The sequence below is a fragment of the Heterodontus francisci genome, chromosome 14, assembly GCF_036365525.1.
Source record: "Heterodontus francisci isolate sHetFra1 chromosome 14, sHetFra1.hap1, whole genome shotgun sequence".
NCBI lineage: Eukaryota > Metazoa > Chordata > Chondrichthyes > Heterodontiformes > Heterodontidae > Heterodontus > Heterodontus francisci.
This window is the reverse complement of record NC_090384.1, coordinates 42659332-42678500: the sequence shown is the minus strand read 5'-3', so window position 1 is coordinate 42678500 and position 19169 is coordinate 42659332. Positions and strand designations below refer to the sequence as shown.

Below are 19169 nucleotides of genomic sequence, written 5' to 3'. Positions count from 1 at the left end.
TATTTTACGCCTTCACAAGAGGGGAATGATGCAGAGATTGCAGGTAAATAGGTGTGTGAAATACTGGAATAAACATAGTGAGTAAATATTAAGGGACTTAGCATCTTTGAAAGTGGATAAATCACCAGGCCTTGATGAAATATATCCCAGGCTGTTAAGAGAAGCAAGGGAGGAAATAGCAGCAACTTTGACCATCATTTTCCAATCCTCTTTGGCTACATGCATGGTACCAGAGACTATTAACATTGTACCGTTGTTTCAAAAGGAAGGGATGGATGCGTAATTACAGGCCAGACTGTCTAACTTCAGTGTTGAGGCAAATTGTTGGAAAAAATCCTGAGGGCAGGATAAATCATTATTTAGAAGGGCACTGATTAATCAAGGATAGCCAGCATTGAGAAGGTTGTGTCTAACAAACTTTTTTTTTAAAAAAGGAGGTAACAATTGTTAAGGGTAGTGCATTTGATTTGTCTACATGGATTTGAGCAAGGCTTTTGACAAGGTCTCACATGGCAGACAGGTCATTAAAGGAAGGGCCCATGGGATCCAAGGGCAAGTTGGATCCAGGAAGGAAGCAAAGGATAATGGTCAACAGATGTTTTTTGCGACTTGAAGGTTGTTTCCAGTGAGGTTTTGCAGGGATCAGTACTAGGTCCCTTGCTTTTCATATCATGTATCAATGATTTAGGCATAAATGTAGGGTGCATGAAGTTGTTTGCAGATGATACAAAAATTTGTTGTGTGGTCAATAGCGAGGAAGAAAGCCATAGACTGCAGGAAGATAATCAATGGACTGGTCATTTGGGCATAAAAGTGGGAAAAGGAATTTAAACCAGAGAAGTGCAAGATGATGCATTCGGGGAGGGCAAACAAGGCAAGGAAATACAATAAATGGTAAGATACTGAAGAGGAATAAAGGGATGTTGGAGTGTATGTCCATAGATCCCTGAAAGTAGGACAGGTAGATAATGTGTTAAGGCAGCATATGGGGTACTTTCCTTTATTGGACAAGGCCAAGAGTATAAGAGCAGGGAGTTTATGCTAGAGTTATATAAAACACTAGTTAAGTCACAGCGCTGAATACAGTTCTGATCACCGCATTACAGGAATGAGTGATCACACTAGAGAGGTACAGCAAGTATTATTGCCAGAACTGGAGAATTTTAGCTGAGGAAAGATTGTTAGACTGGGGTTGTTTTCTTTGGAATAGGAGGCTGATGAGATTTGAGATGTATAAACTGAGGGGACTAAATAGAGTGGATAAGAAGGACCAATTGCCATTAGCAGAAAGGTTAATAACCAGGGTACATAGATTTAAAGTAATGGCAGAAGGATTAAAGAGGACAGTTGGAGATTTGTTTTCACCCAGAATGTGATGGACATCTGGCATTCACTGCTTGAAATGGTGGTAGCAGAGTTCCTCATCACATTTAAAAAATACTTGGATATGCACTTGAAGTGCCATAACCTATGGATCAAGAGCTGGTAAGTAGAATTAGGCTGGACAGATCTTTGAGCTGGCAGACACGATATACCGAAGGACCTCCTTCTGTGTTGTAAATTTCTATGCTATTTAGCAGCCAAGCCTGCTGTAGACTGCTTCATTATGGGATGAATTGAAAATGGAGATGAACACCATAAACTAGCACCGTTCCTAACCTTGTAATGGAGGGAAAGTCATTGCTGAAATAGCTGAAGATGGTTTGCTGATGATTGTGGAACAAGCTGATGGGATAAAATAAGTATAATTGACGTCCTGCATTTCACAGATATAGCTGGATAATCTTCCACATTGTCATGTAGTTGCTAGCGTCACAGCTGGGCTAGGGCAGTGGCTCCACCATGACCGATGGGAAGGTTTATGAAGCCTCTTGTTAGTTGCATGGTTGGCCACTATTGCATGTGGTAGGGCTACAGAACTTGGTTGTGATCCCTTGGTTGCGAGAAGAATTAGCTTTATTGTCTATTTTTAGCTTGCACACACAGGCATTCCTGAGTAGTTACATCACTAGATTTGTACCTCATCCTAAGGTATGTCTGGTGTTGTTCCTGGCACATCTTTCTACACTCCACATGGAACCAATGTTGTCTCCTGGCTTGATGGCAATCAAGGAGTGAGACATATGCTGAGCATGAGGCTAGAGACTGTGGTGGTAGACAATTCTGCTGCTGTTGATGGCCTTCAGAAACCCCTGGAAGCCCAGTCCTGAACCTGCACTCAGCACAATGGCCATGCTACAGCACAAGATGGAAGATTTCTTTGCTGTGGAGACAAGACAGTATCTTACAAGGACTATGCAGTGGCCACTTTGATCAAATCTTTCTTTGATAGAAATCTCTAACAGATTGTTTTGATAGGATGTGGTGAAGTAGGTAGGTACCTCATGTTGGTTTCGTCACCATCTGAGTAAACCCAGACACTCAAGCTAATTTTGCATTTTTACATTAAAAATGTTGCACTCTGCCTATGAAGTACTTCATTTTTAATCTACGAAAACAAAAAACTGTCCAGTTAGCCCAAATGTTATGCTCACGGAAAGTGCTGCAATGGAAATACAAAAAGAAACCGCAGTTATATAAAAAAAATAGAATTTAAAAAGATTGGTATACTTGCCTTCAACAAGATGGAGGACAAAGTCACATGATTCTGTGACAGATCTTCGCCTGCATTGAAATACACATTCATGTGTTAGAACTTAAACTCATTAACCCTGTCTGCATTGAAATTAAACAGCTCATTACACATGGATATAAGCTATCCACAATGTGAGCTGAAACAAAGTCACTAGCAGATGCTTCATCTCCAGCTACAAGAACTACAATAAAAAGTGTGAACGTTCCACATATCAAAATGAGCTGAAATCAGAAGCTATTGTATAGCCCCATAGGAACCAAAAACCTTGTCATATGGGTGATAGTAACATTTTATGAATTGACCTATAAAGGTAACTTTTTTGGAGAACAAAGGGAGTCATCAGATCAATGAGATCTCCAGCCTCAGAGAAAACAGCGAAAGCCACCTTGAATTCAGCACAAGTCTGAGAGAGGGAGATCAATTCCAGCTAAGACATCTGAGCCCTGTTGAGACAATATGGCAATCAACTGCAGCAGAGATATAACAGTGCCTTTTGAACAACTCCCACCTGTGAAAATTGAACTAAGAAAATACCAGCACCAACTTTGAACTGAAGTGTTGACTGCCAAAAGGCTTCAGTGACCCAGCAAGGGAAAGACAGCCAGCAAAGCGGGGCGGCACAGTGGTTAGCACCGCAGCCTCACAGCTCCAGGGACCCGGGTTCGATTCTGGGTATTGCCTGTGTGGAGTTTGAAAGTTCTCCCTGTGTCTGCGTGGGTTTTCCCCGGGTGCTCCGGTTTCCTCCCACAGCCAAAGACCTGCAGGTGATAGGTAAATTGGCCGTTGTAAATTGCCCCTAGTGTAGGTGATAGGGAAATATAGGGACAGGTGTAGTGTTAGTATAAATGGGTGGTTGTTGGTCAGCACAGACTTGGTGGGCCGAAGGGCCTGTTTCAGTGCTGTATCTCTTTTAAAAAAAAAACAGGCCTGCAACTTTAAAAAGTTACCTTCCAAGACAATCCCACAGATTTTTCCTGAAAACAGCCAACCTTTAATTCTTAGCACCTCTTACCCTTTACCTTCTATCTTTTCTTGAGTGTGCAAGTGAGAATGAATGTGTGCGTGGGTGGTGCTGTGAACATTTCGTGTGATTAAAATATTTAATCATCTGTTTTAAATGCAAGAAAACCGGTCACTGTCTATTTGGCCAACAAAACATAGGGTCTGAAACACTAGTCTAAACAAAAACACCATCTATAGTCAGTTGGGAGGTGACCAGTGGAAACTGGCTATGCCATTTCCCACCTGGTTATAACAGAAATGTTGACCTAAACAATTACTTTCTCACATTCAACATGGTGATAACAGATGACTAACAAAAACAAAAACATTTTAATGTTGCACAACTTTATTAGAATACTCTGGCTATTCTGTACAAATTGAAAACAGCATATTAAGGTACATTACAACTGTGTAGAACAAGGTAAGGCTGGAGCACTCTATGCCTGGACACAGTGCTGTGCGCTGGACACTCAATTAATAAAAAAAAATAGATCTGTGTTAAAGATTTTACTTCCACAGGAAAACTGACTATGACTCCCACGACATCTTAATGTGCATCTTTTCTGGAGATGAAGCGACTTCAACTGGAGCTAATGTGCCCAGGTAATAGTATTTTTTTCACGTGCTGATTAACTTCTGTGTAACAGCAATAAATAAGTCAGTGACAGCAACATTTCAGAGCAGCCTCCTTGTATATATATATATATATATATTTTTTTTTGGTTAACCATTACTATTTTGGACTAAAACAGCAATGATCACCGCGCGGTCAGATCGGGTAGAAAATTAAGCTTTTGAAATGTATTTAAATATAAATATTAATGGCAAAAGAAATGCGATAACTATAAACCAAGTGGCTGCTCACAAACATTGGGCAGCACAGGAAAGATGCACCTCAGAAGTCCATGAAAATCACCACTGACTCACTGAGCAATACTGCCCCTATTTGCAAGTGACAAGCGTGTAACACTCACTACATTTCAAAATACCAGTGTTCGTTTTAGGCTGCAGAGTGCATGCTTGCTTTACCTTACAGTCTCAAACCCTTCTGTATTTTTGAAGTAAAGAATTTTGTAATTTTTCACTGTAAAAGTAAGCCAAAAGTAGGAAAAAGAAATCTGAAGTTAGAGCAACCCATGCATTTTAAAACATAGTGTTTAGCTTAATAAGATTGTGCTGCAGTAGGGGAGGGGTTGCCTCAACTGCACAAGAGTATTTTAGATACACTTTATCACATGGCATCAATCTCTAGGCAGTGGTGTTTCGTTGGTACCACGCTCCTATTGCTGCTTGCATTCAGCAGGCTGGTTGGATTCTTTCTGGAAAAGAGAAAAAAAATCTGGTCAGTGACAGCTTCTTCACTGCATGTGTATTATCTGCAGCTCCAGCACACACCTTATCTACAAGTGTCTGGACTGTAAGAATCCCACCAAAAGAATGGATGAAAAGTTAGTAGCAGCATCAGGGACATACTGATCATTTGGGTTTTAGTATCAGCAAATGTTAGGAGGCCAAATGGAGAGATGAGAGGGAGAGAGAAGAGGTTCCTTGGGGAACTTAACAATCCACCCCATTTTAAAACCAAGTCCAGTGTAGCAAGAAGCCGAACTTATATCTGAAGTTCAATTTTATTTGCTAATGAATTAAATACTCCCTACAATTTAGTTCTCTGGTGGAGAAATGTAGCTTTGCTCAAGTTTAGCTTCAAAGTTATGTTTCACTTCCTTGCAGAAATATCAGCATTAGAAAAGTAAGATGACTTATTCTGCAGGGTCTTCACCATTCTTGGAATGATGACATTCCTCACACACTGGAGAAACTTGTCCAATATCAACTCATTAATTTTTTTGTCCCCATCTCAAAAACTCCTCTTTTCCATGCTCTGATTCTGTATTAAGATCCAGGATCTGCACAATAGCTCAGCTCTTTTCAACCTACATTATTCTAAAATGATGTTCTTCAAACTCAGCCCTAAAAGAATGATGATTCCAGCAGAATCTTAATTGCTGGTTGGGTGGCATACTGGTGTTTAAGCATTGCCATTAGTTAAAGAATGACAACTCTGAGATAAGTAATCATTCAAGTACCACTGAGCATAAGGGGCACTTGATGTACAACTTATATTTATATTGTGCCTTTGTAGTACACTGCCTCACATATGCATAACCAGATAAATTGGATGCTACGCCAAAGGAAATTTGGGAAAGGGTGACCAAAATCTTGGCCAAAGTTGTGGGTTTTAAGATGGATCTTGCAGGAGGAAAGGAAGGGAGCGATGGGAAAGCAGAGGGCTTTAGACAGGGAATTCTATAGTTAAGGAGCTTGAAGATAACAGACCGTGGGGAGGCTGGACAATGGTCAGAGTCCAAGGAATGGAGAGGTTGCGAAGGTGGGGCAAGGGGGATGTCAGAGATAAGGAGGGACAAGGCCATGAAGTAATTTAAACTGAGGATATGAATTTGTAAATTGGACGTTGAGGGAATGGGAGCCATTGTAGATCAGCAAAGACGGGAATGACAGACAACTGGGATTTGGTATGGGATAGGATAGGACAGCAGAGTTTTGGATGAGTTAAATTTAGGGTGGGAGGAGGACAGGCCAGCCAGAACTGCATTGGAATAACTGAGTCTGGTGGTAAAGATATGGCTGAGGGTTGCAGCAGCAAATGGGCTGAGGCAGGGCCAAAAGTGGAATTAGGTCATGACATTGAAATTAGGTTAACTTGTGACCGAGAGGATCTGGGGTTGGATAGGGCACAGAGAATGTGAATGGTCTGGTTCAGCCGGAGACTTCATCCTGGGATGTGAATGGAATCAGTGGCAAACACAGTGGTTTGGGTCTTCCCAGTGATTAGCTGGACAAAAATTGCTGCACATCCAATATTCAATGTTAGATAAATTGACAATGAAGATATTGAGAGAAGCAAATGAGCGTTTTCTAGCTGACCCAGTGTCTGCAAATGATGTCGCCAAGGAGTAGCATATAGATGAGGAAGAGGGACCAAGGATAAATCCATGGGGAACTTCAGAGGCAACAGTGTAGAGTGGGAAGGGAAGGTAGTGCTGGAGATGCTGTGGCTATGACTGGATAGGTAGAGTGGAACCAAGAAAGGGCAGTCTCCTTGAGCTAAAGGACAGACATTGGAGGATATTGTACCACATTATACTGGTACAGAGGGGCCAATGAAGGATAACATACCATAGTAATAGTCACAGAGATGTAAGTTGTGACTTTGGTTTTTGGTGTTGCAGGAAAGATAGGGAGATTCAAGAAACAATATGCTCAAAAACATGAAAAGTAAGGTTGGAAAGGAAATGGTACTTGTTTTTAGGACAGTGTAATGACAGCTTTGAACGGCAGGGGGCAGTACTTGAGGAGAGGAAAAACGGTCAGTAAGCATGGGAGCCCAGGAGGGAAGTTGGGTGGTCAGCGGTTTAGTCAGAATGGGATCAATGGCACAGGAGGTGGGTCTCATGAACGAGATGAATGTGAAGAGGGCATGTGGAGATATGCGAGGAAGATGCTGACTAAGGGCTAGGGCAGGGGAGCCTGGCTTGGGAGGTTTGACTTGGTGGGTAAGACCAATGGGGGAAAGCAACTGAACAAATGGTTTCTAGCTTAATAAAAGTATATGAGCTCTTCATACTTGCTGTTGGGAAGCAAGGGTGGATGAGATAGAGGAAAGGGTTCAAAAGGATGGCTGGTAGTGGAGAAAAGAACCTGGGGTTATCTTTCTACTCCAGGATGACTGCAACAGTGGGTGCGTTTGGCAGTGGACAGCAAGGCCAGATTGATTTTGATGTGGTACTGCTAGATTTGGTGATGGATAGCTAATAGAGACACTGTCAGTAGAATTCTAATTAAGAGAAGCCAAAGAAGTCTATGGACTGTTTACTAACTTGGGGATAAAAATCAAACACTCTCATCCTGCAGCTCATCAACTGTCACCTAGTCCCAGATGATAAAACTACAAATTACATGTTCAAAGATTTTTGAATCGTAGGTCAATCGCCCATATACATTAAGGGACCATTTAGAAATTAAAGGGAGATCTATTTATACAATTTTCAGACAGTTTGCATTAAGCAAGATGTGAGAAGCTGCCGAACTGGCTGCTTATGGTTCATGAAAGTGGTCATATGTAACAGTAGAAATGAAATTTAGACAGAGTTCAATCTCTGAAGACATTTTAGACCATAATGTATCTGACACGAGGCTGAGAGCAGACTTAGCCATGCATCATTCTGCAAATCTCTATCACTTTAAACCCCAACAGTGATAGTTTTTAATGAAACTGAACAGGGTCTCAACCTTTAAAGAAAGATGTGATCTAGCAATCAACATGTTGCAATAACCATGCATTTAGCCAAAAGTATTCAAGCTCTGGGTGGATCATGAACCCCATCTGCAAGGGTGGAGGAAATCTGGTTCTTTTCATTGCCAGAAATCAATGTTGGTTGATCAGAACAAGTTTTCTGCAGTTCATTTGCATCTACTGCAGAACCTACAGGATCAGGCAAAGGGAGAAATGCACATAGAAATCTCAGTTTTCAGAAAAGGAGTTGCTGTCCTACTTCCACACAGATGCACCTCTGACCCTGGAGTCGAACCAAGAGCTAATGATCTAACACTTGATCTAGAGGACTCAGCAAGCCTGTTACACCTCAAATTCAGTTTAACGCAACGGTGAAACTTCACAACATACATCTCACTCATGTAACATTCATTCAAAAGGATGAAGGCAGGAAAACCAAACTTAATGTGACAGCCTGTGGCCAGTGTGAAATTTGAACGCTTCTATTTGGGCTATTCCAACTTCGGAAAGATTGGAAATTGAATTCTTTGCCAAACAAATATTAAAAGCCTCAATAAATCTAGAATTGGATGCTGTAATATAATTGATATGTGCATCCTTGTCTTTAATATTTCCTTTGTCTATTTCCTATTTATCCAAGAATTTCTAATATAATGAAAATAGATGCTATAGGGTCAGTAAAATTAGCAATGAAATGACTGACAGAATTAATTTGATCTATCACTGTGCATGTGGACCTTTAAGGGGTTAACACTACTTGTTGGTGGTGAATGGTTGTGTAGTGATACAGACCTTGTAACTCAATGTCAGAGTTCAAATCCCACAGTCATAAATTGTAATTTGAATTAATCTAATAAAACTGAATTTAAATTCAGAAAAATTGATCAGCATTGTTGTAAAAACCTAACTGGCCCATTAATGTTCTCCATGCTACTTCTTCATCTGGTCCAATCTACACCTAACTCGCGATCTGCAATGTGTGTGCTCTTGATGCTCCCTTAAACAGTCAAACAAGCCACTCAGTTGCAGAACAAACACAACAGAACAGAACCAGAAGAGAATTATTGGACAGTAACGACTGAGACATCAGATCGAGAGAAGAATACCAAGTCCTCCTGGGTCTGGTGGTCAAACTGGGTGAACTATCCCACAGTTATCATAATTATCAGCCAACATCCTAAATTCATCCTTCACCATCCCTAGGTATGTCCTGTCCCATCACAAACACAGGCCAATCAGAAGTGGGGACAGCATGGCATACTGTCAGATGAGGGTGGTCCTTGGATTTCTCAGCATTGATTTTGGACCTGATGAAGTCACAAGTAAAAGATCAAGGAAACTCCTACTGCATCCTGAACTGCTGAATCAATACTCCACCATGATGAATATGACTTGCAAGAAGCAATGAGGAAATCAAAAGCACAAAAAATACTTTGTTACTACAAAATAAACCTTTCTGGACATTCAAATCCTCCATCCAATGATCAAATCCTGAACAAGTCAGCTGATGGGAGTAGATATGAAGGAATATCCTATGCTACCTCATCCTCACCAATGTACCAGAGACACTTGTCTGTGACAGCATTGATGAGTGCCCACCACAGTGTTTGTCTTGTCTTCAGAGTGAGGGCATGCTTCATCATATGCTAAGTGGTCTGACTAAGGACAGATGTAGCAGCCCAAAAAATGGACATTTAAGAGGCACTATGGTCCATCAGCAACAAAACTGTATACCATCAATCCAGGAGACAACCATGATATGATGGGGAGTGAGAAGAGCGTGCCCGGTGCAGTACCAGGCATATCTTATGAGAAGCCAAGCTAGGAATGCAATTGTACATTCAGCTTTTGCAAGATGAATGCCAAAAACAGCAGGCTACAGACAGTGCTAACCATTATGTAGCCCTACCATATCCAATTGAAAATGGTGGTGGATAGACTCCATGAATGTCCTCATTCTCATGTATAACAGCCTGGGCAAGAGTGCAAGAGGCAAAGCTAAAATATTTAAAAGTGTCTCGAGCCAAAAGTGTTCAATGGGCACTCTCACTTGATGTCTTTCTGAAGTCCCTAAAGACACCAGTGTCCAGCCAATTTGGTTCAAACCATGTGACATGAAGAAATGACTGTGCATGCTGGGCCCCAACATCAGCTATAGTGAAGACCTGTGTACCAGTACCAGAAATGGCAGCGCAGTGGTTGGCACTGTAGCCTCACAGCTCCAGCGACCCGGGTTCAATTGTGGGTACTGCCTATGTGGAGTTTGCAAGTTCTCCCTGTGTCTGCGTGGGTTTCCTCCGGGTGCTCCGGTTTCCTCCCATATGCCAAAGACTTGCAGGTTGATAGGTTAATTGGCCATTATAAATTGCCCCTAGTATAGGTAAGTGGTAGGGAAATATAGGGACAGGTGGGCATGTGGTAGGAATATGGGATTAGTGTAGGATTAGTAAAAATGGGTGGTTGATGGTCGGAACAGACTCGGTGGGCCGAAGGGCCTGTTTCAGTGCTGTATCTCTAAACTAAACGCTTCAGCGAAGCTGCTTCAGTATATTACTACACTGGGATCTCTCCAACAACATAAAAAGAGAAAGAAGTTCAGTGAAGATTATACACAGAACCAGAGTTGAGAAAAAAAATCTCCCTGTTACCGTTTTCATTTCAGGTCTTCATAACCAACCAATTTGATTTTTAAAATTCTATTTAAGAAAGACCTTATTACCAATTTGAATGCATTTCACATTAACATTAATCCTTAATGTATTAAATGGATTGCATCATATTCATTAGTTTTAGCTCATGAAAAAGGTTTTTTTTAAAACTGATTTTTCAAAAAGATTTAAACCTTTAGTATGAAAGGTTTTACAAGGCTGTACTGTGGAACTGTAATGAACAGAATCTGAAGCTTACAATTATACAATACAGTATCTGAGAAATAACGCAAACTAGAAAGACAAAAAATTGAATTTCTAAATAAAATTTTAAAAAAAATCAAATTGGTTCAGCCTTACAAAGTGAGTTCAATTGTAACTAAAGATAAAAAGCAAGGTTAAGCAGAGGGTGACCATAGAAATAAGGCAGAAAATTCCCTTACCTAGAAACGTACAATTGTTTTACTGAGATATGAATTATACCTAAGCAGGGGAAAATTCAGAACAAAATAGGCAATATTAATGTCACTGAAATTAAATAATCAGGGCTAGGCAAACTCTAAAGGGTATCCAAATCTGCCAGGTACTGACCCGGAATAGCACAGCAATGTAGAAGGTATTGTGTATGCTGGGGACAGTCACAGTGATAACTAAGGCCTAGTCAGTTTGGATACCAACATTGATCACTAGGGCTATGCAAATTATATTTTTCTTGTACTATAAAATAATCTATCAATTGTAATGAGTGATGCTATATTATAATATGTCCATACTAACTTACGATTAGTGAATTGTAATAGTTCACGTGGAACATATGGCAGCCCTCAATGACCTCCCTTAACCCAATCTTGGAAGAAAATACACTGTAATTCCTTTAGCCAGCAACATACGAAGATGAAAGGCAGTTTCTAAATGCAGTAACAGCTAATCAGAAAGCCAGGAGAGTTCTGGAGAACCATCATTTTGACGAGCAGTTATACTTGTACAATGTCATAAATTTTACATCACTGTTTTGAACAAGCTATTTTCAAACTTGCATGGTGAGTGCTCTAGTGCACTCAGAAAATACAATAACACTGTTTAAAAAAATTTTAATTATCTAATGTAAGTAGCACTGAAAAGTGAATTAAGTGCTCAAATAAATTAAGGATAATTCAAATTGTTACTTTTAATTAACAGTAGATTGTAAATCCCATTTCTGTTTAAACAGTGCACTCAAAGAAGAACAGGAATTCTGTAACAGTATCGGTACAGTGTTTCAGGGAAGGACGGCTGTCCAACTCCAGATGCCATCAGCGAATAAAGTTTTAGGAGAAATGTCCATATAACCAGGAGTGTTTCAGGAAGGTATAGCTCTATAACTGCACTGTCAATTTAATAGTATGTTTTAGGAAGTGACAGTCGTGTGACCATTGACACATCATTCATTTCCATCAGATGTTAGCCTTAAAGATTAAAAATCTGGTTATGTAACTGAACTGTAGTTTAAATGCAGATCATGATTCTCTTATAAGACACAAGCCATACGAACACCTGCTGACTGTGACAGGTAGACGGACCTGAGACTAATTGTAAAAGGCACTACGATGTCATATAAGGAACTTCGAAGAAAAAAAGCTGGTTGATAACATTGACAGAGCAGGAGCTTAAAATTTTTAAAGAAGATGATTACAGACGAGTGGACAGTCGGAACTTCATCCAGGGATTTCTTACGCTGTCTGCTTCTTCATTTTATCCAAATATTAGTTACAGTTCTACTTCAAGGTATCTGCAAATGTCAGCTAACTTGCTACACGCATATCAGAAGTCTGTAGAGCTACAAATCAGAATTACAGAGAACTAGATAAGAAAATTATTTAATGCAATAGAGCAACAATATAGTTATGATTCTATTAATGATGACATTCCTTGCTTCTAGCATTACCTGCTCCTAAAAGATGACAAACATTATAAACAAGCCCTGCCCTGTGCATTCCCAGTGGCACAAGAGCACTTGCCAGCTTTTAATGACTAGTGAACAGAATAGATTGAACTTGCCCCCACCAAAATCTGACGTGTTTACCTGTAGTTTAATTGTTATACAGGAAACCAAGTGGGTCCCATGTACAGACCACAGAAAAAATCCATCTGGATAAGTGGCCAAGGGAAGACTGAAGCAACTGCAAAAGGAATTGTACCGTAGGGAAGGCAAAAACCTGTACCACTTCAGAAATCATTCAAATTCAGTCAGGAATTGCTCATGGTACAAACATTATTTTAATTGCTTTCTCATTAGCATCTGTAACTAATTAGGGAACCTTTAATCTCGTCAAATCGCCTAGAACATACTGCGTCACATTTCAATGAAATGAATAAAGATGGTCAACAGCTAGAGTAAGGAACATAATGATTCGATGGATTAACAGTGGAGTTATGCTTGTGGAATCAGGTTAAAGAAAAAAGTTAGCTAGAAGCAGGACAAGAGGCACATTACTTAAATTAGATTCCAAAACAAAACAAATCTGAAAGCTGGTTACTAACTTTGGCATCTTAAAGTAATGACTTAACTTTATACTCCCCCAACTTCTGAGAGGTAATGTTTTCCTCTTTAAACCCCTAAAAGTTTAAACTTCCACATCAATGCCTTCAATTCTACTTCCAAAAATACATTGCTTTCACCTTTCACACAGTGCTCTACCAGATTACCAATTTAAAAGATCCATATTCAGTTTGGGACACTGTGAACAGGAAGGAAGGTGAAATTACCATTTCTTAGGTTCCAGAATTGACATTTCTGAATATCTACTTCTAAAGACACCTTCGACAGCATTGATAGAATGTGGTTGAGGCTGGTGAGGCGTTCACTATAAAACTGGGAAACAGCTCAAAAATTATTTTGTGCAAGTTGAATCTGTCAGCACGAGAAAAATTCATTTCCTGAGACATACTTGTGGCAAATTTAAAAACATAAATTTTAACAGAAAATTTGCTGATTTAGTCATTTTAGACATGAAGTATCTGAGCCGTAGCCTCGCATTAATACGGTTACTACTCCTACAATCAGCATGTTCTCTCTTAACTAACATGAATTCTGCCCCACGACTATAATAGTTATTTTAAGGGCACAGGAAAGCAACATAAATAGGACTATAAACTCGAGGCATTTATTCAGCATTTTAACTACTGTACCAAGACATTCATTATTTGGCCGATCTTAGATTCCCATTAGCGATTTAGGTTAGGAAATGACGAACAATGGGGTGCTTTAGGTTGGGGACTGACTATATAAAATGGGATATGTAGATGCAGAACTTAGTAATCATTTATCTAAAATTATACACTTCCAATTTTTGAAGTATTTGTTTTAATGCCGTGGGCAGACTTTTGAAAAGACCTTCTAGTTTTGTCCGATAAACTGTTATAAAGCTTTCAGGAAAAAGATCAAACTACAAGAACTCAAAAAGATACTGAAACATTCTTGGAAGTAGGAGCCAATATTACACAGAGTGACTGAATTTGAGGACTACACAAGCAAATACGTGCAGTGAAGTAAGGAACCATGTACTTATAAAACTGCTTTGAAGCACCAAGCTCTTCAAGGCCATTATTATTAATCTTTATGTTGAAGTTATGGAATGAGTAACTGTGACAAACAGCACACCGCAACAAATCCAAAGGCAGAAAATGATTACAAACAAAGGAGACAATGGTTTACCTCTTAAATCATGCTACTTCCTTTGTTTTAACCTTGGATTTGCAAGTATGGATACTACAGCAGCACATAAGGACTAGCAAGCAGAAAAAAAAATCACAAAGCTTTGAATCTTAAAGCACGAGTGAATTATGGTGCTATTTACTAAAATTAACATGCAGTATATTTCAGCATGCCTGTTAATGTTCAGCTCAGCACATACTAGGGAAACATTCCAATAATTTACACAAACTAATGAGTACGTTCTATGCTAAGACATGGTAGCCGAGTGGTTATGGGAGTGGACTAATAACCCAGAAGTTTTGATATCAAATCCCACCATTGCAAGTTGTGAAACTGATTGCAATAAATCTGCTAGTAAGATAGGACTAGAAAATAACCCTGAAAAGCTGCTGTTTTTTTAAAGTCTAAAACCTTACTGATTCACTAATGTCTCCTACCTGGTCTGGCTTACACAAGAATCCAACCCAACACTGTAGTTGACCCTCAGGGCCATTAGGAAATAGGCAATTAAGTCTGCCTTTCCAGTGACACCCACATACCAAGAACAAACAGGAAAAAAAACGCCAGAAAATTATTGCTCAACTCCAGCTGATGGCTGGCTGCCTTGGAATGATGGCCAGTAAGAGTAACTGGTTTTGACCCAAGTTATACATAAAGCTTTTTAGCCAAACAAGGTCAACATGCTGTACTTTTACAGCTAGGCCTTGAATTAGATCATAATCCGTTTATTATGTAGGAATCCAGAAAAAGATGTGGTTTCAATTGCATTTTATGCAAGCTGGCTGTACCTAAACAGATCAGGAAGTAATTAATTAAGCCTATGTGTCACTTTTCAGTTTCCTTCTGGCACTATCTGCTTGCCAAATCTTGAAGGCATTAAATTTTACTAATTAACTTAGAACCATGCAGAAGTTGTGAAAAGGACTGGAATGAAAATGACAGCTTCAGATTGGATCCAGCTATCTAAAGCATCCTATCAATATGTTCAATGGCAACTCTGAAAACAAAACAATTAGCAATGCAATTTACAAAGCAGAACAACAAACATGAGAACAATTTAAGATCAACACTGAAATTCAACTGCTTGTGAAACAAATTTCATTACTCAATGTATCAGAAATTTAACACTTTGAAATTCAAGGATATCTACACAGCAGAAGGGAGAAAAAGAGAAAAGTAGATTAAAATGAAAAACCAAAACATTAAATGCTAGAAACAGGTTATAGGCAAGTCAGCATCTGCCAGCTGACTGGCCTGCTGAGCGTTGCCAGCATTGTGTTTCGGTTTCAGATTTCCAGCACCAACAGCTGTTTGCTGTTTAAGATTAAAACCAAGGTGACTGCTAATTAAATTTAAACCATCTAATAGAAACTCACTTTAGGATCAATCTCAGCATCATCATCTTCATCCCCCTCCTCCTCAACATCATCATCATCCTGTTAAGAGAAAGTTTCAGGTTATTAAAGTGAAACTGGCATTTGAGGCCATTTATTCAGTCAAATTGAAGTGGACCACACTAGTGCTTCATAGGTTCCAAAGCATTTCAACACCTAAAACCTATCATAAATAATGACTACTTCCCTGCTCTTACACTGCCATTTAGAGTGACTGACATCAGGGTCTTCAACTAGACTACAGAATGTTCATGAATGAGCAGCACTATACAAAATCCAGATTATCATTCGTGGGAAGTGGTACTGAACAAATTGTTAGAGCTGCGGGCTGACAAGTCCCTGGGTCCTGATCGACTTCACCCTAGGGTGTTAAAAGTGGCTAGTGAGATAGTTGATGTGTTAATTTTAATTTTCCAAAATTCCCTAGATTTGGGGAAGGTTCCTTTAGATTGGAAAATAGCGAACGTAACTCCTTAATTCAAAAAGGGAGACAGAAAGCAGGAAACAACAGGCCAGTTAGCTTAACATATGTCTTAGGGAAAATGTTAGAAGCTATTATTAAAGATGTTATAGCAGGGCATTTAGAAAAATTCAAGGTCATCAGGCAGAGTCAACACAGTTTTGTAAAAGGGAAATCATGTTGAACCAATTTATTGGAGTTCTTTGAAGAAGTAACATGTGCTGTGGATAAAGCGGAACCGGTGGATGTATTGCACTTAGATTTGCAGAAGGCATTTGATAAGGTGCCACACCAAAGGTTATTGCAGAAAATAAAAACTCACGATGTAGGAGGTAACATATTGGCATGGATAGAAGATTGGTTAGCCAACAGGAAACAGACAGTAGGCATAAATGGGTCAATTTCTGGTTGGCAAGATGTAACGAGTGGTGTGCCACAGTGATCTGTGCTGGTGCCTCAACCTTTACAATTTATATAAATGACTTGAATGAAGGGACTGAAGGTATGGTTGCTAAATTTGCTGATGACACGAAGATAGGTAGGAAAGTAACTTGTGAAGAGGACATAAGGAGGCTACAAAGGGATAGAGATAGGTTAAGCGAGTGGGAAAAGACCTGGCAAATGGAGTATAATGTGGAAAAATGTGAAATTGTCCACTTTGGCAGGAATAATAAAAAAGCATATTATCTAAATGGTGAGAGACTGCAGAGCTCCGAGATGCAGAGGGATCTAGGTGTCCTAGTGCATGAATCGCAAAAGATTAATATGCAGGTACAGCACGTAATTAGGAAAGCTAATAGAATGTTATCGTTTATTGTGAGGGGAATTGAATACAAAAGTAGGGAGGTTATGCTTCGGCTATACAGGACATTGGTGAGACCACATCTGGAGTACAGTGATGCTGGTCTCCTTATTTAAGTATGTAAATGCTTTGGAGGCAGTACAGAGAAGGTTTACTAGACTAATACCTGGAATGGGTGGCCTGTCTTACAAGGAAAGATTGGACAGGCTAGGCTTGCATCCGCTGGAATTTAGAACAGTAAGAGGCGACTTGATTAAAACATACAAGATCCTGAGAGGTCTTGACAGGGTGGTTGTGGAAAAGATGTTTCCCCTTGTGGGAGAATCTAGAACTAGGGTTCACTGTTTAAAAATAAGGGATCGCCCATTTAAGAAAGAAATGAGGAGAAATTTATTCTCTCAGAGGGTCATGAGTCTTTGGAATTCTCTTCCTCAAAAGGCAGTGGAAGCAGAGACTTTGAATATTTTTAAGGCAGAGGTAGATAGATTCTCGATAAGCAAGGGAATGGAAGGTAATCGGGGGTAGGTGGAAATGTGGAGTTATCAGTTCAGCCGTTAACTTCTTGAACGGCGGAGCAGGCTCGTGGGGTCGCGTGGCCTACTCCTGCTCCTAATTTGTATGTTCGTATGATACTTTTTCAAAATTAGTGTGCTGCCAGCAGAATGCTGGACGAAAATTCACCAAATGCATCAAGATTTTCCAATTACCAAACATCATCAGCTTCTCGAACACATGAAAATGATGGAATTAACAACAGTTTCCTATTCAACAAATGCAAATGTGACACTGAAAGTCTCCTGAATAGGATACAAGACACTGTGTATACCACTTCGATTTTATGAGTCACCACTATGCACTCTCTGCTGAGTCTCTGAGTTCATTCATTACAGTATGGATCTCATTTCTGGTCTCGCATAGGTGAATGAAAATTATGAAATTGCAAGTGGGGCACTTTGTACCAATACAAGATGCTGCCATGGAGTGGAAAGATATGGACCCAATTCCTCCAAGATCCCATCCTTAAACTGTACTGCCTCAGTCTGGTGGGGAAGAAATTAGATTAATTATCACTTCTCCGAGCAGCAAGACGGAAAATTCCATTAGCTCTCATTAACAATTTTATATTTATTTTATATTTATATTTAGAGATACAGCACTGAAACAGGCCCTTCGGCCCACCAAATCTATGCTGACCAAGAACCACCCATTTATACTAACCCTACAGTAATCCCATATTCCCTACCACCTACCGACACTAGGGGCAATTTACAATGGCCAATTTACCTATCACCTGCAAGTCTTTGGCTGTGGGAGGAAACCGGAGCACCCGGCAAAAACCCGCACGGTCACAGGGAGAACTTGCAAACTCCGCACAGGCAGTACCCAGAATTGAAACGGGGTCCTTGGAGCTGTGAGGCTGCGGTGCTAACCACTGCGCCACCCAATTAAGTAAAACCATTATGGGTAGCAAACAGATTTTCATGCACAAAAATATTAAATTGGGAAAATCAATGTGTAGCTAGACTGGGGTTGTTGAACCTTTTCCATCAGGGGGCCACATTACAATTTTTGTCTTACATGGGGTGGGGGGGGGGGGGGGGGAGGGGAGGAAAGAGAATGGTGCGACAATTTCAGAAAGATAAAGGCATTAATATTTATCTTACTATCAAAACAACAAAGCTGCATTTTTATGAAGAAGCTTTAAATGAGAAGACAATTTATTGACTTACTTTCTGGTCATTATGTTGAACACTGATTTAGTCAAAGTTTGCTCGCACACTTTTTGTAGTGGTGCGGAGTATTCTGGACAGATGACATTAAGATGAATTAAGGAGGTCTGTATAAAATGTTGATTTTGGTTTATAAATCTGTATTCTGCATTCCATATTTAAAACAAAACTTCTCTGTACACCAGTGCCACACTTCCGCATCCACCCACCCCACAAAACTCCACCTCTGGACTTATAAAGTCAGAATTTTACAGCACAGAAACAGACCCTTCGACCCATCGTGTCCATGCCGGCCCTCAAGCACCAATCTATTCTAATCCCATTTTCCAGCACTTGGCCCGTAGCCTTGTATGCTATGGCGTTTCAAGTGCTCATCTAAATACTTCTAAATGTTGTTAAGGTTCCTGCCTCTACCACCCCTTCAGGCAGTGTGTTCCAGATTCCAACCACCCTCTGGGTGAAAACAATTTTCCTCAAACACCCTCTAAA

The 19169-nt window shown here is 39.9% G+C and overlaps 1 protein-coding gene across 5 annotated transcripts in view; it reads right to left on the bottom strand.

Annotated features, from left to right (window-relative positions):
- Positions 1–3965: 3965 nt before the first annotated feature.
- nap1l4b (nucleosome assembly protein 1-like 4b) overlaps positions 3966–19169 on the bottom strand; it is a 131375-nt gene continuing 116171 nt past the window's right edge. For 4 of the 5 annotated variants that reach the window (XM_068046081.1, XM_068046076.1, XM_068046078.1 and 1 more), the window contains 2 exons: positions 15671–15730; positions 3966–4956 (listed from right to left, as the gene is read on the bottom strand). In XM_068046081.1, the coding sequence (XP_067902182.1) occupies positions 4918–4956; positions 15671–15730 (99 nt within the window). In that variant the 3' untranslated portion in view covers positions 3966–4917. Of the gene's footprint in view, positions 4957–11043; positions 11084–15670; positions 15731–19169 lie in introns of those variants that run through there. The other variant, XM_068046080.1, reaches the window with a different exon arrangement.